The sequence below is a fragment of the Scyliorhinus torazame genome, chromosome 4 (genome assembly GCF_047496885.1).
Source record: "Scyliorhinus torazame isolate Kashiwa2021f chromosome 4, sScyTor2.1, whole genome shotgun sequence".
NCBI classification, from domain to species: Eukaryota; Metazoa; Chordata; class Chondrichthyes; order Carcharhiniformes; family Scyliorhinidae; genus Scyliorhinus; species Scyliorhinus torazame.
The window spans coordinates 214,022,007-214,044,711 of NC_092710.1; the positions used below are offsets into that span (position 1 = coordinate 214,022,007).

Genomic DNA, 22,705 nt, shown 5'->3' on the forward strand with positions numbered 1-22,705 from the left:
CAACCTGTATAACATCAGAAAGTAGTCTCAAACCCATCTTGACTTACAAAATAAAATATTACAATTATTGTTTTTTGAAAGCCAAGTGTAATAAAAAGGATGTATCTCAGGGCCAATGCTTGATATGATAAATATGACCACTTGTGAGATGAACTCTTAAATATCTCCAGTCAGCAGTTATCCATTTGAAACTGCACTGGTAGAGATATTTCTCATGTTACATGGCTGGCTCAAAAGGATCCCCCGTTTGTAACATTTGATCTAATGAAACATACTGTCTTTGAGCAGTAATCAGCAATGAGATGCCTCAAAAGCAATTAACTGAAAGCTTGAACCCATGAAATGTTTCCCTCTATAACTGAAAGCATATCCTCTCCTTCATACAATTGATGCTGGTTTGTTTCCAAAGGGAATATCTTTATTCATGAGCTTTTGAAATGCAAAATAAAATGATAGCATTTTGCACATTGCGCAGCATATATGTAATATATATATATTCAGTAATACATGAACCTGATATGATCTAGAAGGTATGAGCAATGTTGTAAACATTATAGTAATATTGGATTGTTAATCTTACTTATTAACAGGAAGCTTTCACATGTTTCTTGTTGGAGTATTATGAACATATCAGAAGCAGGTGGGAGAACACTGCTGTGAACTGTTCCACTTCAAAAATCCAACGGAACATTGAATAATGTATGAGGAAATTCTATTGTGTCTCAAATCATGTAAAGTGATACCTAATGGGGTCTTTCAAACTTTATTAACTGCACAATGAAATGCATATAGTATTACAGCCGCAATCGTCGACACCAACATTTAACTAAAAAAACTTTCAATATATACATTTCCACAATGTACAGTTTAGTGTTTGTCACAAACTTGGAAAGTATATAGGATAACTGAGAGAACAAAGCTCAAGCTAACATCACCTGAACCACACAAGGAATTTTACATAAGACCTAGGAGCAGAATTAGGCCATGGAGTCTGCTCCGCCATTCAATCATGGCTGTTTTTGTTTCTCATCCCCATTCTCCTACCTTCTCCCCATAACCCTTGATCCCCTTATTAATCAAGAACCTATCTAACCCTCTCTTAAAGACACTCTGTGACTTGGATTCCATAGCCTTCTGCCCCAATGAGTTCCACGGATTCACCACCCACTGGCTGAAGAAAATCCTCCTCATTTGTTTTAAAGGTTCTTCCCTTCAGTCTGAGGCTGTGCCCTTGAGTTCTAGTTTCTCCTACTAGTGGAAACATTCTCTCCACATCCACTCTATCTAGGCCTCTCATAATTGAAATAATCTCCAATATTTATGAGGTATAAAGCCATGGTTTATTAAATATAGGGTATTGGAAATGTCATGGACTAGCAATCCAAAGGCCCAGGCTACTGCTCTGGGGACGAGGATTTAAATTCCGCAATAGTAGGTGGAATTTCCATTCAATTAATAAATCTGAAATAACAAAGCTAGTTTCAGTGACCATTACAGCTATCATTGTCGTAAAAACCCATCCAGTTCACTAGTTTCCTTTAGCAAAGGTAATCTGCCATTGATTCCAGACCCACAGAAATGTGGTTGACTCTTATCTGCCCTCTGAAATGGCCTAACAAGCCGCTCAGTTCAGGGGCAATTAGAAGTGGGCAACTAATGCTGGTTTTGCCAGTGACACCCACATGCCATGAAAGAATAAAAGGAAAATATGATTTTGCTCTTTTTTCCCCCAAAGAATTGCGTTTAGAGCTCCTCCGGGTGCTCCGGTTTCCTCCTACAGTCCAAAGATGTGCCTGCTAGCTGAATTGGCCATGCAAAATTGCCCTTAGTGTCCAAAAAAGGGTTAGGTGGGGTTACTGGGTTACGGGGATAGGGTGGAGGCATGGTCTTAAGTAGGGAGCTCTTTCCAAGAGCTGGTGCAGACTCGAAGGGGCGAATGGCCTCCTTCTGCACTGTAAATTCTATGATGTCGATGCAGAGGATGATGTGGAGGACCATGTGTGATATTACATTTTATGATTTCAACAAGAATATTAGGTTTCCCATGATTGTATCTACTAGGAACTGCCATACCTTCTATATGTCTGAAATACTGACATTTTTGCCCCTCTCTCAGATTATCTGCTGCTGAAACCCTCATTCACACATGTTACCTCTAGATTCAATGATTCTAACGGATCCCTGGCTGGTCTCCCACTTTCTACCCTCTGTAAACTTGAATTCCTCAAAAATTCTGCTGCCTGGTGTTACAGCACCCTGGGCTCAGGCACAGTCAATTCCAGCCCCACTTGACCTGGAGTTGCAACACAATTGAATTAACCAATGATTCTTTGAAAAATACCTGACGTCTTTGACCCTTGGCTGCCCAATAATTAGTCACCAGGTTTGTAAGTTTAAACACAATTACTTTTTATTTATAACAAGAACTATAATGAAATATGCAGCAAATACAATTGGTTAACTATCAACTAATTCCTAATCCCCCACTTGAACTTGCCCCCACCCTCTGCACACACACACACAAGACAGACAAACACAGAGGGGAGCAGAGGGGTGAAAATAATAAGTGAAAGGCAAAAGAATCTTTGGGCGCGATTTTACGGCTACACTGTGCCCGAAAAGCAGCTTACTGTGGCGCAGTGCGGCCAATAGAAGCCGGGAGCCAGCTCTCCCGTGATCTACATGGCTTCACAACACCTCGCGAGATCTAATCTGATCTCACATATGAAAATCCACATATTAAAGCGAGACAGCTAGTCTCACTCTAATGTGCAGATTCCGAGGCGTGGGCTCTATCTCATTCATGTTGGAGACCTCAGGCGAGCCCCTTTCAGTACTGGTCTCCACAAACAGGGACCAGATGGAACAGCACTTGTGGGGGTCTCCCAGGGAATCGTGCATTGCTGGTGCTACCAGAGTACCCTGGCATTGCCAGCCTGGCACCCTAGCAGTGCCACCTGGGTGCCATCCTGATACTGCCACGGTGCTCAGCTGACACTGCCAGGTTGGCACTGGTGGCAAGCTGGCATTTTGTGTGTAGTGGTGATCCGGCCAGGGGTGCCCTGCACAGGTGTTGGGGACCCTTCCATAATGCGTTGGTGTTTTGGGGGGAGTCGGGGTCGCTTTGGGAGCTCAAGAGATCAGTACGCCCTTTTTAAATGTCGCCCAGATCTCTTGCTACTCTTGAGGAGTTCTGGCGAGCGAAGCACCTCAGTGCACAAAACAGGGCTATGTATGGCCTCGGGTGCGTATTCCCCATTAAGGCCACCTTTCTAATGGGAGTGATATTTAATAGAGCTGTGAGTGCCGGGAAACATGTGGCTTTATGCACTCGCTATGGGACTTTGTTCCCATTTAGTTAAATCCCACCCTTTGCTTCAGATGGTTGTCTTTAAGCAGACAGTCCTTCAGAGTAAACTTTCAGATACAGGTTTGCAGCCTGTAATGGTTTCACGGTAGATTCATTCAGGTCTCTGAGTTTCAGAAATACACCAGCTCACAGCATTCCTGGAGAAGACACGAGGGAGAGAGAGAGGGTCCTTTTCTCTGTGTGTCCAGGTCTCAACTCTGCTTTCCTTAGCCCTCTGGAAATCATCCCACTCAGGCAGGATCCTATCACCACCTGTTACTGGGCGGAATACAGCATTTTGGTAAATTCATTGGCCACCAACCAACCAATCGAACCGAGTCCCAGCCCATCTCTCGGATGCCAAAAAATCTGAGATTTTCTGTCCAAAGCTAGTAGAGTGTTCTCTGTTGTAACTGTTTGAATTCCTCATTGTCTCTACTGCTTGACTGAAATATACATGTCCATTAAACATCTGCGGCTCAAAATGATAACAGCAAAAATAAAGAAAGGGAAAATAAGGGAATCATCAGGAAGGACCCTTACACTGGGTCTTTGCACCAAGTTCTGTTTACCATTCACCCGTGCTCGCTGACCTTCACGGCCTCCCAGTCAAGTAACATCTTGATTTTTAAATTCTCATCTTTGTTTTCAAATCCATCCATCCATGGCTTTGCCACTTCCCAATCTCTGAAATCTCTTCAGGCCAACCAGAAATCCTCCAAGATATCTGGGGCTGGATTCTCCAAAAATGAGGCTAGGTCCCCACGCCAGCATAAAACGCTGGAATTTCACTCTGGACTTTCCTCAACAAAGTCCTGAGCAATTCTCCTACCTGCAGGGGGCCAGCAAGGCCCCGGAGTGCTTCTCGCAGCTCTGGCTGGGGATACGGGGCCCCGCACTTCCGGTCGGGAGTTCGGTCATGCGCAACTTGGCGGACTCGCAATGCGGACGGTCATCAAAAATAAAGGCCCCACCCCCACCCCGAGATCCCGCGTGCCCGCAGGTCCATGCCGCCCGATTGCTCCCCTGGCCGTCCATGAGGCCCCCCCCTCCCCCGGTGATCGATGACCCCCGCCCCCACCAGGGCGCCACCTGCGGTTCCCGACTACCGATATGTGGTTAGAACCATGCTGTATTCCGCCCAGTAACAGGTGGTGATAGGATCCTGCCTGAGTGGGATGATTTCCAGAGGGCTAAGGAAAGCAGAGTTGAGACCTGGACACACAGAGAAAAGGACCCTCTCTCTCTCCCTCGTGTTTTCTCCAGGAATGCTGTGAGCTGCTGTATTTCTGAAACTGCAGAGACCTGAATGAATCTACCGTGAAACCATTACAGGCTGCAAACCTGTATCTGAAAGTTTACTCTGAAGGACTGTCTGCTTAAAGACAACCATCTGAAGCAAAGGGCGGGATTTAACTAAATGGGAACAAAGTCCCATAGCGAGTGCATAAAGCCACATGTTTCCCGGCACTCACAGCTCTATTAACTCAGCCAGTTTTGCACGGAGAATTGCGGGGGAGCCTCTGTCAATGGCCCCCTACCCACGCCAAGTAGATCGCGCGCAAGCGACTCTCTGAGCGATTCTCCAGGGACTCGCACTTCAGCGGCGCCGGTCCCGATTTCCGTGTAAACAGCCATTCTCCACCCCCGCGCCGAACGCGATTTCAGCGTGGAGGCTCGGAGAATCCAGCGCCTGAGCTCCTATAATCCCAGCCTCTTACATATCCACTATTTTAACTGCTCTATCTTTGGTGGCTATGCTTTCAGTGGCCTCGGCCTAAGCTCTGAATACCTTTCTAGGTTCTAAGCTCCCTACACCTCTCCATCTCTCTATCGCTCTTTCCTCCTTTAAGATACGACTTAAAATCTACCTCTCTGACCGAGCTTTTGTCAAGTGACATAATATCTTAGGAGAGGAGACTGTGATATAGTGGTAATGTTACTGGACTAGAAATCCAGAGTTCGAAGCTAATGCTCGAGGGGCACAGGTTCAAATCTACCAAGGCAGCTGATGGAATTTAAATTGAATGTTGGTGGCCATGACAACCATCAACAATTGTTGGCCATCTGGCTCACTAATGTCCTTTACCTGGTCTGACCTGGTCTGACTTACTTGTGACTCCAGACACAGCAGCATGGTTGACTCTTAACTGCCCTCTGAAACGGCCTAGGATGCCACAGAGTTCAAGGGCAATTAGGGACTGGCAACAAATGTGGGCCTTGCCAGTGACGCCCACATCCCATGTAATAATAACAAAACGTGACTTGGTGTGATGTGTGACCCGATGTGTTTTCCAATGATTCTGTGACGCACCTTGGGACTTTTTGTACATTAAAGGCATTACATTCAGGTAAGAGATTGTTGTTGCTCAAACAATTAAATGTGTGTATCAATACAGAATCAAATTCTGGGGATGTGGGTTCACAGCTAAGATCCCCTAAGTGTTGAACTCTCGAGAACAATTACAAGCCAAGGCCTGGAAGGGAGTACTTTAGATAAAGGCTTCACAGAAAGGGTTTTTTTTAAATCAAATATCCAAACAGCAAAAAAGAGGAAAAAACACTTTGGACAATCCAAAAGCAATCTCTTGCCGAATACTAGATCTACTCTTTCTGTTTCATATTCACCTTCAAAAAAGAGCAAATGAAACTCTAAACAAAACTCGATACAAAGTAATCCCAAGCAAGTGTCCTTTATACCTTCATACTTAAGAAGGGAGAATAGTACCACTAAAATATGCAAATAACAATTCACTAGGAGTCAAATACCAGATTTATTATTACAGGTTATATTATAAAAGTTCAGAAATAAACAATATATTTTCAAAAAGTATAAAAATGAACAGATACTTACTCGAGTTTATATACAGGTAGCCAGTAAACCAAACGGCCGTTCATGACCAGGTTTTCTGCAGCAAGGTTCAGCAGGTCGATGAAAATGTCACTCAGATGATAACTCATGGAGACTGGGACATGACTCACGATACTGAAAGGTAATAAAAACAAATCCAATAATTCTTCAGATGACAGGTAAGATTTATTTTCTATGATGAGTACATAATCTTTAATTGATTTGTTTCTTATTTAGTTCTTGAATGCCTCAATTTCTTCCCCCCAGCTTTTAAAGTAGGCACATGGAGACAGATTAAAGTTTTTACTTGTCAGGTAGGAGGAAGACAAATTTTTCATCTTAATTCCCTAGTTTTTAAAACAATTGACAGAACTGATGCCGTTGAGGTGTGCGATCCTAAAAATATTTTCTTTGTGGAGAAAAATAGAAGCTAACGAGGCAACTATGAAAATTATTCTTTAATGCTTCACGAGTATCGGATAAGTACTTAACCAGTCTAAGTGTCAAGGGTGAAAGAAAGCAGTCTTAGTGAAAATGCAGGGGAGGAAGAGAAGCACAGGGTCTTTATTGATACCGGCTTGATACTAAGGTTCCAAACATCAGAGGTTAACCCGAGGTGACAGCCTGGGCGGTTGATAGAGTTGAAGCTGGAGGCATGTAGGTGTTTGTGGGAGCCAGAGTGGATGGCTTCAGTTTTACTGATATCTAGCTGGAGGGGATTTGGACAACATTGCTGTCCAGCCACTGCCTGGTGTAATGCCTGCTGTGAATCTTGTGTCACCTAAACCCTCTGCACTTTTCTGCGATCCTCTCTTATCTTCCTGTTCCATTGCAATATACCTATCAATGACCACTTCACCCTTGCCTACTAACAAAAAAACTGCTCTTCGCTGTTCATATTTATTTTACATCAGTACACTCACAGCAGGTCTAACCTGCGGTAAAATACTCATTTTTTGATTTAACTGCGCAGAATGCTTCCCAAGTTCATCTTTAGGTAACCTTAACAGCCAAAAAAAAGTGAAACTCTCTCACTTTTCCACAATATGTGTAGGATTAATTTTCAACGGGCTTAGAATCTTTAAATCACTGCTAAATAGAGGTCTGTAGTCTATTAGTGATTCTTTCAACAATCAGCCATCTATTTTCTCCAAAGCGCAGTGAAGACATGACCATTTTGGTTTTCAAAATTAACGTGTAGTCTGCTGAATAAACAGCCATTCATTTATATGATCACAGCACTATAATGTTATCAATAATATTTAACCGGTTAACGTGGCCCATTAGCATTAAAAGGGCAAGTGATTGGAAGAGAATTGTAGAGTCCTGATAATATCAAGTTAGCAACTTTGGCACATTGGAAAGTAATTTAAAATCTGAGATTTTTAAAATTATAGATATGTTTCACTTGCTTATAATGATTTTTTATTCATTAGAGTTTTAACAGAGTTTGCATCTTCAGTTACTTCCATCAAAGTGGCCTCGAATTTAATCGTGACGTCCCAGTGTGAAATATGAAGAATGAAGATTTTATAACATTATAGAAAGATAAAATAACTATGTAAATATTAAAGTATTTGTAGCTTGTAAAGAGACATAGAATAATGACTTGTAGAACAACCTGAAAGGAAATTACGAATGCAATGAAATAAAAGAAACTCGAACAGGATGTTTAAATTAAGATCATCTGGCAATAATTTCCATTTTATTTTTGGGGGTGGGTTGAACTGATTGATCAAAGTGAGGAATGTTAGTCCTGAGGAATAGAAAATTAATGGTTTATATTAGCAAGAGAGTCATTCACAAGATAAACACCAATGAGGAAGGTCATTTAGTGCCTTCTGGTCCATTCATTCAGAAAGGTCCTTCTTTTTCCCAATGAGGCATCTAATTGTTTCTTAATTCCAGGGATTTTGCATCTACTACTTTACCCAGAAATCTGTATTAATCACTCAGGGAACTTCCCGTTTCCTTGTGTTCACTGTTCAGGCTTGTAATTCGTTTAGGAATTGTTTATTTGGATTAACACTTTCCATAAAAATGGACAGTTTTAAGTACCTCCATCGCCCCTCTGTCTCCTCCTTTTAAAGTTGAAGAGTCCAAGTTTCCCCAGTCTTCATAACATTGACACCAAGGATCAGCCTCCTGGCTCTTTTCTGTATTGCCGCCAGCACCTGAATATCTCTTGTGTCACAGTGACCAGAATGGTTCACAGTTTGACCAGCACACTATCGAGTTTCTAGCCTTTTGGTGATACTGTTCAGCATTCTACTTGTTTTACTGATGGCTGTTCCCCAGACATTTTGATAATCAAATCTAAGCCTCCAGATCAGTTTCAAATATAGCTTTAGATATTTTGTCAATATTTGTGGAGTACACATATTACACATTTCTTCAAAAGGAAAGGAACAAAAATAAACTCCATCTTATCCTTTCCCTGGACTCACTTTGAGACTCTATTTAGCACAGACTATGTTCATGCTGAAACCAGAGATAAATGTTGCCACCTAGGGGTTGAAAGTGGCATCTCAAAACATATGGCTGCAAAGAAGGAAGCCAGCAAGAAACGACCTGTGATTTAAGGACGGCACGGTAGCACAGTGGTTAGCACTGTTGCTTCACAGCTCCAGGGCTCCAGGTTCGATTCCCGGCTCGGGTCACTGTCTGTGTGGAGTCTGCATGGGTTTCCTCCGAGTGCTGGTAAGGTTTCCTCACACAGTCCAAGGTTGTGCAGGTTTGGTGAATTGGCCATGCTAAAATTGCCTTTAGTGTCCAGAAAGGTTTGGTGGGGTTACTGGGTTACGGGCATAGGTGGGTGTGAGTTTAAGCAGGGTGCTCTTGCCAAGGGCCGGTGGAGACTCAATGGGCCGAATGCCTTCCTTTTGCACTGTAAAATTCTATGATCCACAGTGGGAAGCCCATCTCCTGGTCCAGGATTCATTTGATGTCTATCCATTCAACTGCTCATCCTCAACGGGTATTCAAAGGCAGCTTGGTGGTTTTTGGCCTGTGAAGGTCAGCAACCTACTGGTCATCAGTCAGGAAGATTTTGATGGTTTGTGGTGCCTGGAGTAGCACTCTTGCTCCTTCCGACTCCATAAAAACAAATTTTAAACTTTCTTTACAGAGCCTGTGCAGTGGACACTGTGGTGAATGTATCACGGCAACTATTCACCACTGTATTGCATTGTACTATATTGTTGCCCTTGTGGGCTCCACCTATGGACCATTGTGTCACATTACATCGCACTGTATCATGTTGGTGCATTTGTGGGCTCAGCCCCGGGCTCCGCCCCCCTTGGGGGAGGTATATAGATCTGCTGCCCTGCAGGCGGCTCGCAGTGCAGAGCAGTCGCAGGCAGGCACAGTTCTAGCTGATTAAAACCATTGTTCACTTCAACTCTCCGTCTCGTGTGAATTGATGGTCGCATCAATTTAATCAGTTACAGCATCGCGATGGCAGCAGCCCTCAAACCTGATGGACTGGAACTCAACCCACAGGCCGCTGAAGCCAAAGGGATTTTTTCGCACTGGCTCCTCTATTTTGAGGCCTACCTCGCCGCCTCCTCCTCCTCGCCACCCCCCTCCCCTGTCACCGACGAACAGTAACTGAGCCTCCTCCACGCCCAGGTGAGCCACAGAATCTCGGTGCAAATTAAGGAAGCGACCACGTACGCAGACGCGGTCGCAATCCTAAAAATGCAATACGTGTGGCCGGTAAACAAAGTGTTCGCGCGGCATCTCCTCACCACTCGCCGCCAACGCCCCAGGGAATCGCTGAAGGAGCACCTACGCGACCTGAAAGTACTCGCGCGAAGCTGCAACTACAAGGCCGTCACAGCCTCACAACACATGGAACTCGCCATCCGGGATGCCTACGATGCTGGGGTCCGGTGCAACTACGTCAGACAGCGCCTGCTCAAGAAGGGTGCCCTCGACCTAGAAGAGACGATAAAACTAGCCACCTCCCTAGAAGTAGCGTTTCAGAGCCTCAACGCTTTCCCCTCCGACCACGCGACCCCCTCGTGGACATCCGACCAGAGGGTGCCCCAGGCCTGTGCCTCGCGGCTGCCCGCCCAATCCGGGGGGCTGCCCTGCTATATCTGCGGCCAGCACCAATGCCCCAGGTAGCGTTGCCCAGCTCGGAAAGCGACCTGTAGCGACTGCGGCAAGAAAGGACTTTGCCATAGTCTGCCTGGCCAGGCCCAAAACCTCCAAATCGCAGGCCCGACATTGGGACTCACAGGCCCGCAGACCCCGCAGCGTGGCTGCATGCCTGCCGGCTCCACCCTCTCCGGATGCGTCATCTGCCTCGTGTTGTCCGAGGACAGCATCTCCGACTCTACTCAACACGTGCGACTCATGGGGGCCGCCTTCTTGGCCGCCGTCTCCCACACGCTCCGCCATGTGCAACTCATGGGGACCGCCATCTTGGCCGCCATCTTCATCGCCGCCCGACACATGCGACCGACGGGGACAGCCATTTTGACCGCCATCTTCATCGCTGCCCGACACGTGCGACCGACAGGGGCAGCCATCTTGGGACAACCCCATCACCTCCGACCACGCCGGCTACCCGCAACTCGGCGCGGTCACCCTTGAACAGTCACGCCCGAAGCACCTCAGGAACTCGATGATGACCGTCCGGGTCAATGGGCACGAAACGCCCTGCTTGTTTGACTCCGGGAGCACAGAGAGCTTCGTACACCCAGACACGGTACGGTACTGTTCTCTCCCAATTTCCCCCGCATCTCAAACAATCTCCCTCGATTTCGGATCACATTCAGTGCAGATCCGGGGTACTGTGTCGCGAACCTCGCGATACAGGGCGCCGAGTACACCAATTTTAAACTATATTTACTCCCCGATCTCTGCGCTCCTCTCCTGTTGGGACTGGACTTCCAGTGCAACCTCAGGAGCCTGACCCTGAAGTTCGGCGGGCCCTTGTCCCCTCTCACCGTATGTAGCCTTGCGACCCTAACGGTCGACCCTCCCCCGCTCTTCGCGAACCTCACCGCAGACTGTAGATCCGTCACCACCAGGAGCAGGCAGTACAGTATCCAGGACAGGACTTTTATCAAGTCCGAGTTCCAGCGGCTCTTGAGGGAAGGGATCATCGAGGCCAGTAATAGCCCCTGGGGAGCCCAGGTGGTAGTCGTCCGGACTGGGGAGAAGAACCGGATGGTTGTAGATTACAGCCAAACCATAAACCGGTACATGCACCTCGATGCGTACCCCCTTCCCCGAATAGCGGACATGGTGAATCAAATTGCACACTTCCAGGTGTTCTCCACTGTAGATCTGAAGTCCGCATACCATCAGCTCCCAATCCGCCCGGGGGACCACCACTACACGGCCTTTGAGGCAGACGGCCGCCTCTTCCACTTCCTCCAGGTCCCCTTCGGCGTCACCAACGGTGTCTCGGTCTTCCAACGAACGATGGACCGAATGGTGGAACCAGTACAGGCTGCGGGCCACATTTCCGTACTTGGACAACGTCACCATCTGCGGCCACGACCAGCAGGACCACAATGCCAACCTTCAGAAGTTTCTCCAAACCGCCCAAGCCCTCAACCTCACTTATAACAAGGAGAAATGTGTTTTCCGCACAACCCGACTGGCCATCCTCGGCTATGACGTGGAAAACAGAGTCCTAGGGCCCCACCCCGACCGCATGCGCCCCCTGCTGCAACTCCCCCTCCCCCACTGCCCTGAAAAGATGCCTCAGGTTCTTTTCCTATTGTGCCCAGTGGATCCCCAACTATGCGGACAAAGCCCGCCTACTGATCAAAGCCAGCAACTTCCCCCTGACGACTGAGGCCCGCCAGGCTTTCAGCCGCATCAAGGCAGATATTGCCAAAGCCGCGATGCGCGCGGTGGACGAGTCCATCCTCTTCCAGGTGGAGAGCGACGCATCGGAGGTCGCCCTCGCCGCTACCCTTAACCAGGCGGGCAGGCCCGTAGCCTTTTTCTCCCGTACCCTCAACGCCTCCAAGATTCGACCCTCCTCAGTCGAAAAAGAGGCTCAAGCAATCAATCGGTAGCCTTCATGTTCGACAATACACAGCAGGGCAAGATCAAGAACAATAGAATCTTGAGGTGGAGGATCAAACTCTCCACCTATAATTACGATATCGTGTATCGTCCTGGGAAGCTCAACGAGCCCCCAGATGCCCTGTCCCGCGGCACATGCACCAGCGCGCAAGTAGACCGACTCCGGGCCATCCACAATGACCTCTGCCACCCGGGGGTCACCCGGCCTCTCCACTACATCAAGGCCCGCAACCTGCCCTACTCCACCGAGGAGGTCAGGGCCATGACCAGGGACTGCCAAATCTGTGCGGAGTGTAAGCCGCACTTCTATCAACCAGATAAGGCCCACCTGGTGAAGGCATCCCGGCCCTTCGAGCGCCTCAGCATCGACTTCAAAGGGCCCCTCCCCTCTACCAACCACAACACGTGTTTTCTCAACGTCGTTGACGAGTACTCCCGCTTCCCCTTTGCAATCCCTTGCCCCGACATGACCACGGCCACTGTCATTAAGGCCCAACATAGTATCTTCACCTTGTTCGGTTTCCCCACTTACGTCCACAGTGACTGGGGCTCCTCGTTTATGAGCGACGAACTGCGTCAGTACCTGCTCCGTAAGGGCATCGCCGCAAACAGGACTACCAGTTACAACCCCCGGGGAAACGGGCAGGTGGAGAGGGAGAATGCGACGGTATGAAAGGCCGTCCTCCTGGCCCTACGGTCTAGGAATCTCCCATTTTCCCACTGGCAGGAGGTCCTCCCCGACGCGCTCCACTCCATTAGGTCACTCCTTTGCACAGCCACGAACAAGACCCCTATTTGTTTTCCCTAGGAAATCCACCTCCGGGGTCTCGCTTCCGGCCTGGTTGACGACACCGGGGCCTGTACTCCTCCGAAAACATGTGAGGAGCCATAAGTCCGACTCCCTGGTCGAGAGGGTCCAGCTCTTTCACGCCAACCCCCAGTATGCCTATGTGGCGCACCCCGACAGCCGACAAGATACGATCTCCCTCCGGGACCTGGCACCCGCAGGATCCCCTACAACCATCACCTACCCCCCCCCCTTACATCGAACAGCGCCCCCATCGCCGACCTACAGGGATGAAGCTCCAGAAGACACGCTCCCGGAGTCAACACCCGTGACCGCATCAACGAATTCAACACCTGTGCCCGCAGCGACGAGTTCAACACCCGTGCCCGCAGCGAGACCACAGCTCAGGCGATCACAGTGCACAATCAAGGCACCGGACAGACTCAACCTGTGAGCCACATCACCCCCACTGGACTTCAATTTTTTAAAAGGTGGTGAATGTATCACGGCATCTATTCACCACTGTATTGCATTGTACTATGTTGTTGCCCTTGTGGGTTTCACCTATGGACCATTGTATCACATTACATCGCACTGTATCATGTTGGTGCCCTTGTGGGCTCTGCCCCTGGCTCCGCCCCCCCTTGGGGGAGGTATATAGACCTGCTGCCCTGCAGGCAGCTCTCAGTGCAGAGCAGTCGCAGGCAGGCACAGTTCTAGTGGATTAAAACCACTGTTCACTTCAACTCTCCGTCTCGTGTGAATTGATGGTTGCATCAGACACCTTGCACAGCAGGCAGTTAAAATAGCATTAGTGGACTTCCGGGTGCGGCGATGACCAGCTGAGTCGCACGTTTCGGCAGTCCCGGTGAAACAGACTTTTGGGCTCTTGATAGGAGCCCCAACGGCAATTTTGACGGCTAAAAACACTGTGCGGTAAACCAGAAGGGAATCCCCCCTGGATACGGATGAAAAAAGGAGGAGAAAGTGGCCGGATTGCAGTGGATCCTTCAGAACAGCGGCAAGGAAGACAAGCAAAAACCAAGATGGCGTCGGAAGGTGGCAGTTTAACATGGGGCCCTGAACAACAAGAGTTCTTGAAATGCTGTGTGGAAGAGCTCAAAAAGGAAATGAAGAAAGAGCTGTTGGCCCCGATGCTACAGGCGATCGAAGGGCTAAAGGAGGAACAAAAGACCCAGGAGCGGGAGCTTCGGGTCGTGCAGGCAAAGGCAGCCGAGAATGAGGACGATATACAGGGCCTGGTGGTGAAGACGGAGACGCATGAGGCACATCAGAAACGATGTGTGGAAAGGTTGGAGGCACTGGAAAACAACGCAAAGAGGAACAACCTGAGGATTCTTGGTCTTCCTGAAGGTGCGGAGGGAGCGGACGTCGGGGCATATGTGAGCACGATGCTGCACTCGTTAATGGGAGCGGAGGCCCCGGCGGGTCCGTTGGAGGTGGAGGGAGCATACCGAGTGATGGCGCGAGGACCGAGAGCAGGAGAAATTCCCAGAGCCATAGTGGTGAGATTCCTCCGTTTTAAGGATAGAGAAATGGTCCTTAGGTGGGCAAAGAAAACTCGGAGCAGTAAATGGGAGAACGCGGTGATCCGCGTTTATCAAGACTGGAGTGCGGAGGTGGCGAGGAGGGCGAGCTTTAATCGGGCCAAGGCGGTGCTTCATAAAAAGAAGATAAAATTTGGAATGCTGCAAACGGCAAGACTGTGGGTCACATATCGAGGGAGGCACCACTACTTTGAGACGGCGGATGAAGCGTGGACTTTTATTGTGGAAGAAAAACTGGAATGAGCGGGTTATTAAGACGAACGTTTGAACAAAGTGGTGGGGCGAAGAGGGGGGTCAAAAAGGGGGGAAAGGGGAGTTTTATGTACTAATCCTGCGATGTGGTAACTTTTCTCTCTTCCACAGGTGGTGATGGGGGGAGGAGGGGAGGTGGAGGAGATGGGGCGTTGGCCATTGGGGGCGGGGCCAAGGGAGAAGCGCGGGCTTGGTTCCCGCGCTATGATAATCATGGCGGGAATAGAGAAGCAGGAAGGAGGGGGCGTCGCACGGTGCAAGCCGAGGTCACGGGGGGAAGCCGAGGTCGGCCAGAGATTGCTGACTTTTGGGAGCAACATGGGGGGAGTAATTACGCTAGCGGGGGATCTAGCTGGGGGTGTGGGAGGGGGGAATTACTGGGTTGCTGCTGCTGGGGAGAGGGGGGAGCTGGTACGGGAGTGGATGGGCGGGGGGCACCGCCTGGGGGAGATACAGCTGCGTGGGAACCGGGTGAGGAGCTGGAAAAAGGGGATGGCTAATCGACAAGGGGGGGGGGGGGGGGGGGGTAGGAGGCCCCCCAACCCGGCTGATCACGTGGAACGTGAGAGGGCTGAACGGGCCGATAAAGAGGGCACGGGTACTCGCACACCTTAAGAAACTTAAGGCAGATGTGGTTATGTTACAGGAAACGCACCTGAAACTGATAGACCAGGTTAGGCTACGCAAAGGATGGGTGGGGCAGGTGTTCCATTCGGGGCTAGATGCGAAAAACAGGGGGGTGGCTATATTAGTGGGGAAGCGGGTAATGTTCGAGGCAAAGACTATAGTGGCGGATAACGGGGGCAGATACGTGATGGTGAGTGGCAAACTACAGGGGGAGACGGTGGTTTTGGTAAACGTATATGCCCCGAACTGGGATGATGCCAATTTTATGAGGCGGATGCTAGGACGCATTCCGGACCTAGAGATGGGAAAGCTGATAATGGGGGGAGATTTTAATACGGTGTTGGAACCAGGGCTGGATAGGTCGAAGTCCAGGACTGGAAGGAGGCCGGCAGCAGCCAAGGTACTTAAAGATTTTATGGAGCAGATGGGAGGTGTAGACCAGTGGAGATTTAGCAGACCTAGGAGTAAGGAGTTCTCGTTTTTCTCCTATGTCCATAAAGTCTACTCGCGAATAGACTTTTTTGTGCTGGGAAGGGCGTTGATCCCGAAGGTGAGGGGAACGGAGTATACGGCTATAGCCATTTCGGATCACGCTCCACACTGGGTGGACTTGGAGATAGGGGAGGAAACAGGAGGGCGCCCACCCTGGAGAATGGACATGGGACTAATGGCAGATGAGGGGATGTGTCTAAGGGTGAGGGGGTGCATTGAAAAGTACTTGGAACTCAATGATAATGGGGAGGTCCAGGTGGGAGTGGTCTGGGAGGCGCTGAAGGTGGTGGTTAGAGGGGAGCTGATATCAATAAGGGCACATAAAGGGAAGCAGGAGAGTAAGGAACGGGAGCGGTTGCTGCAAGAACTTTTGAGGGTGGACAGACAATATGCGGAAGCACCGGAGGAGGGACTGTACAGGGAAAGGCAAAGGCTACATGTAGAATTTGACTTGCTGACTACGGGCACTGCAGAGGCACAATGGAGGAAGGCACAGGGTGTACAGTACGAATATGGGGAGAAGGCGAGCAGGTTGCTGGCACACCAATTGAGGAAAAGGGGAGCAGCGAGGGAAATAGGGGGAGTGAGGGATGAGGAAGGAGAGATGGAGCGGGGAGCGGAGAGAGTGAATGGAGTGTTCAAGACATTTTATAAAAAATTATATGAAGCTCAACCCCCGGATGGGAGGGAGAGAATGATGGGCTTCTTGGATCGGCTGGAATTTCCCAAGGTGGAAGAGCAGGAAAGGGTGGGACTGGGAGCACAGATCGAGGTAGAAGAAGTGGTGAAAGGAATTAGGAGCATGCAGGCGGGAAAGGCCCCGGGACCGGATGGATTCCCAGTCGAATTCTATAGAAAATATGTGGACTTGCTCGCCCCGGCATTGACGAGGACCTTTAATGAGGCAAAGGAAAGGGGACAACTGCCCCCGACTATGTCTGAAGCAACGATATTGCTTCTCTTAAAGAAGGAAAAGGACCCGCTACAATGCGGGTCCTATAGACCTATTTCCCTCCTAAATGTAGATGCCAAGATCCTGGCCAAGGTAATGGCAATGAGAATAGAGGAATGTGTCCCAGGGGTGGTCCACGAGGACCAAACTGGGTTTGTGAAGGGGAGACAGCTGAACACGAATATACGGAGGCTGTTAGGGGTAATGATGATGGCCCCACCAGAGGGGGAAACGGAGATAGTAGTGGCGATGGATGCCGAGAAAGCATTTGATAGAGTGGAGTGGGATTATTTGTGGGAGGTGTTGAGGAGATTTGGTTTTGGAGAGGGGTATGTTAGATGGGTGCAGCTGTTGTATAGGGCCCCGATGGCGAGCGTGGTCACGAATGGACGGGGATCTGCATATTTTCGGCTCCATAGAGGGACAAGGCAGGGATGCCCTCTGTCCCCATTATTGTTTGCACTGGCGATTGAGCCCCTGGCGATAGCGTTGAGGGGTTCCAAGAAGTGGAGGGGAGTACTTAGAGGAGGAGAAGAACACCGGGTATCTTTGTATGCGGACGATTTGCTACTATACGTGGCAGACCCGGCGGAGGGGATGCCAGAAATAATGCGGATACTTGGGGAGTTTGGGGATTTTTCAGGGTATAAATTGAACATGGGGAAAAGTGAGTTGTTTGTGGTGCATCCAGGGGAGCAGAGTAGAGAAATAGAGGACCTACCGTTGAGAAAGGTAACAAGGGACTTTCGTTACCTGGGGATCCAGATAGCCAAGAATTGGGGCACATTGCATAGGTTAAATTTAACGCGGTTGGTGGAACAAATGGAGGAGGATTTCAAGAGATGGGATATGGTATCCCTGTCACTGGCAGAAAGGGTGCAGGCGGTTAAGATGGTGGTCCTCCCGAGATTCCTCTTTGTGTTTCAGTGCCTCCCGGTGGTGATCACAAAGGCTTTTTTTAAAAGGATTGAAAAGAGCATCATGGGTTTTGTGTGGGCAGGGAAGACCCCGAGAGTGAGGAAGGGATTCTTACAGCGTAGCAGGGATAGGGGGGGGCTGGCACTACCGAGCCTAAGTGAGTATTATTGGGCCGCTAATATTTCAATGGTGAGTAAGTGGATGGGAGAGGAGGAGGGAGCGGCGTGGAAGAGATTAGAGAGGGCGTCCTGTAGGGGGACTAACCTACAGGCTATGGTGACAGCCCCATTGCCGTTCTCACCGAGGAACTACACCACAAGCCCGGTGGTGGTGGCTACACTGAAGATTTGGGGACAGTGGAGACGGCATAGGGGAAAGACTGGAGCCTTGGGGGGGTCCCCGCTAAGAAACAACCATAGGTTTGCCCCGGGGGGAATGGATGGGGGATATGGAATGTGGCAAAGAGCAGGAATAACGCAACTGAAAGATCTGTTTGTGGATGGGAAGTTCGCGAGTCTGGGAGCGCTGACCGAGAAATATGGGTTGCCCCAAGGGAATGCATTCAGGTATATGCAACTGAGGGCTTTTGCGAGGCAACAGGTGAGGGAATTCCCGCAGCTCCCGACACAAGAGGTGTAGGACAGAGTGATCTCAAAGACATGGGTGGGGGATGGTAAGGTGTCAGATATATATAGGGAAATGAGGGACGAGGGGGAGACTATGGTAGATGAACTAAAAGGGAAATGGGAAGAAGAGCTGGGGGAGGAGATCGAGGAGGGGCTGTGGGCAGATGCCCTAAGCAGGGTAAACTCGTCGTCCTCATGTGCCAGGCTAAGCCTGATTCAGTTTAAGGTATTACACAGGGCGCATATGACTGGAGCACGGCTCAGTAAATTTTTTGGGGTGGAGGATAGGTGTGCGAGGTGCTCGAGAAGCCCAGCGAATCATACCCATATGTTTTGGTCATGCCCGGCACTACAGGGGTTTTGGATGGGGGTGACAAAGGTGCTTTCAAAAGTAGTGGGGGTCCGGGTCGAACCAAGCTGGGGGTTGGCTATATTTGGGGTTGCACAAGAGCCGGGAGTGCAGGAGGCGAGAGAGGCCGATGTTTTGGCCTTTGCGTCCCTAGTAGCCCGGCGCAGGATATTGTTAATGTGGAAAGAAGCCAAGCCCCCGGGGGTGGAGACCTGGATAAATGACATGGCAGGGTTTATAAAGCTAGAGCGGATTAAGTTTGTTCTAAGGGGGTCGGCTCAAGGGTTCACCAGGCGGTGGCAACCGTTCGTCGAATACCTCGCAGAAAGATAGATGGGATGGAAAAAAGAAGGCAGCAGCAGCAGCCCAGGATCGGGGGGGGGAGGGAGAGGGGGGGGGGGGGGGGGGGGGGTGGAGGAGGAACCAGAAGGACTCTCAGGGTTGTTAAAAAATACTGTATAATATGTATAGGTCGTTGTGACAGATAATTATATATTGGACTGTTAAATTATATTTTTGGAGAGTGTTACTTGTGATAAGGCAGTTGCCAATTAGGGTTAGTTTTCATTTTTGTTATTTATTATTTATTCATTTTCTGTTTATAAAATCGGTCATTGTTATTTGTGTTGTTATAATATTGTGTAAAGGATGCACAATGTACTGTGTTGGTTGACCAAAAATTTTCAATAAAATATTTATTTTTTAAAAAAATAGCATTAGTGCCCTTTGTACCTGATATGACCACAATCTGCATATATTTATGAATCATTTGCCCATGTCAGATGGATGTCTCAATTGTCCAAGAGAACAACTGAAACGAGCAGTAAGAGGACTTCTAGGATTTAAATTTCCTTTTAGCCTCGTTTCTGCCAGGCAACGGAAATTCAAATCCACCTCCATGTCTTATGATTCAGAATGTATTCAAGCTGCTGAGATTTTAAATATGAAAGACTGCCTGAGGAGAGGGAATTCTGTTCAAAGTATTCACTCAACCCCCATTTTTCCCAATCTTTATCTGGGTATCAAAAGATAATCCAGGGAGGTCACATGATGTGAGCTTGGGAGCAGCTGCATTTTCACAGGATCTGGCACTACTCATCTTTTAATCGTTTTTTTGTCCTGATGCATAACCCATAATTATTTAATCTTGATGTGTATAATCTGTGCTGTGTTCCTGAAGATCCTGGTTAAATTTTGGCAATGGGGAGCTGAGTCTAGTTGTGAAAATCCTTGCTTCATTGAGGCAGTCAGAGATGGCTGGCCTGGGGCAAAATTCGCAGTAGTGATTCACTGGTGAGCGGGCCTATGCTTCGGTGATGCCGTTATCATTGTGAGTGAAGGTGTGGCCAATGGTCTTGGCTCCCCGGCACAGATTATTGGTGCTCATATTTATCAATTGCAAAACATCCTAAAGAGGATGGATGAAGTGGAGAAAGGAATCCTGTCAGTCGACAGGGCAGTTTCCTCAGTGGGGCTCACCTTCAGTCCTTGGAAATGCTGTTGCTTGGCATGTCGAACATCCTGTTTGATTCGGGGAGATAGGGCCAGAGAAGGAGTATCTGTGAGCCCGGTCTCCTGAGAGGAGCTCTGATTATGTGGTGCTTGCACATTTTCCCAGTATCTACATGGATTTCTTCCGGGTGCTCCGGTTTCCTCACACAGTCCAAAGATGTGCAAGTTAGGTGGATTAGCCATGCTAAATTGGCCCTCAGTGTCCAACAGTTGGGCGGGGTTCCTGGAATGGGGCAAACAAATTGGGCTTAGGTAGGGTGCTCTTTCAGAGTGTTGGCGCATACCCGATGGGCCAAATGGCCTCTTTCTGCACGGTAGAGATTCTATGAATGAATTCCAGCCGAATTTGAGAGCTGGCTGCCATGCTTTCGTAATCTCAATTTGAGGGCTGGACACTTTGAGCTCGATGGAGCACATTGAATCCGGTTTTCAAGAACTGGGGTTGGTCAAAGACTTTGACTGCTGGTCTTACGTTGTCTTGTCATCAGTGTTCGCCAAGAAGGCAGCCGGACACAACGGGTCTTCTCCACTCGCCGGGGCCTAGGTGTCTTCTTAGCGGGGCTTCGGGACAACGGCATGATGGAGGTAAAAGGACTTCAGTGAAAGTCTGGGTGCGTCCTGGTTGTTGCTCGACGATCCTGTCATCCGTGGATGGTTATATTCTCCTGCAGTTCATCATTAATCCTGAACTTTTTCCCCATGTGATTATACTCCTGACTAATATATTGGCTTTTATCCTAATAATGGTGTGTGATATACGAGTGTAGAGGCGTTTGTTATCTGTTATACTGTGAAAATCATGTTGGTTGTATGTCCTGGGGGTTTTGCAGTATTTACTGATTTTTTAATGTGCTGTAATCCTTGCTTTTACACTTCGGGAGCACATGTTATGGTGCACTTCACTTTATTTATAGTTGAGTAGCGCCACAGCAAGGTGGTGGGTGTGTGGATCAGTATGGAAGTGGTTGGTAAGGCCATTTATGTCCTCATTGTAGGAAAGGTAACCCACTAGAACTACTCATGTCGTATTTTTCTTTTATACTTTTGTTATTTTGTGATTAAGAAAACCTTGCTGGTCTCCTATGAAGATACAAATAGAACATGTATCCCGGAAAATCCTGGGTTTTCATTTTGTTTCTGTTGTTGCATCTGTATCATTGTAGGAGATGGGGAAATATGTACTGGTGCCCGTCTGGGCGTGGTCGGTTATATCTTGGATATCTAGCCTTTCTTGGGTTGGTCTTTTATAATTACTTGGCTCTCCCCTATCCTGTTGGGAGGAGGAGGGTTGTATGTCCCTCCCAGATATCCGGTTGATGAATCTTGCTGACTCTTCTTCTCCTTGTCAGTGGGGTTTCGTTTGTGGAAAATGGTTGAGGTTTTTCGGTGATGGCGGGACATCAACGGTGTCTTTGATTTGGCTGTAGAGGAGTGACATAGGTTGTGTTGCGATTCATGGCATGGTGTAGGAATCCTTGGCTTACTGGCTCCTGTATGTATGAGTTTACTTTGCCAAGCCACGTCTTGTACCGATGGCAGTAACCTGGTGACCCCCCTTTCGTTGCTTGGTCTTGGATCCCGATTGGTTGTATTTTACCCCATATGGGATCCCGTATCTTGTGTAGCTCTGTCTTTCTCGTGCTGTGGATGAGGACGTGCACCATGGTGCCATGTGACCATAGCTTTATCCTGTTGACCTGAGATCCCCCCACTCTTTCTGGTATCCTTTCATTATTCGTACAGATGCCGACAACAATGATTACAATGCTGAACCAAGTGTATGAGTAGTTTCTGGTCTTATCTGTATGTATATGTGGAATAATGATCATTGTACTGTATTGGATTGTGGTTTTTTTTGCTGCGTCTGTGGTTATATGTAAAATGGAAAGCCGTCAATAGAAATATTCATTTTTTTTAAATCCTACTGCAAGAGACCCAGTTTTGAACCTCCCTTTTTAGCTACTTCACGTCTTGATGCAGCAACTAACTGAGAACATTTTAATACACTGTCCTTTAAACCTGCTTATTAGGTTGGCCCCAGAAAAACACACTACTGAGCACTGTACATACACAACCACTACCAAGAGCCAATTCACTCTAATCATCTCTTAGACCATTCTTAAGTGTCTGCATTCAGTAAAACAAAGGGAACCATAGTAGGACATAGATCAGACAGCAACTGATGAAGGAAGGAAACCAAATTGATAAGTCTCCATGAGGCTGCTTGAAGAATATTTTATTAGGTGTATTTTTTTTCCACACAAGTTAGCGATAGATCTCTAAAATAATTTTAAAGCTCCAAATATTTCCCAAACCTTTGTCCTTTAATGTTGTTGTTGTTATAATAGTTACCTAAAATTGTTAAGCT

The 22,705-nt window shown here is 48.3% G+C and overlaps 1 protein-coding gene across 1 annotated transcript in view; it reads right to left on the reverse strand.

The window, feature by feature from the left end:
* trmt11 (tRNA methyltransferase 11 homolog) overlaps positions 1-22,705 on the reverse strand; it is a 156,901-nt gene that overhangs the window by 86,360 nt on the left and 47,836 nt on the right. The window contains exon 11 of the mRNA XM_072499249.1: positions 6,204-6,335. Within this exon, the coding sequence (XP_072355350.1) occupies positions 6,204-6,335 (132 nt within the window). The remainder of the gene's footprint in view (positions 1-6,203; positions 6,336-22,705) is intronic.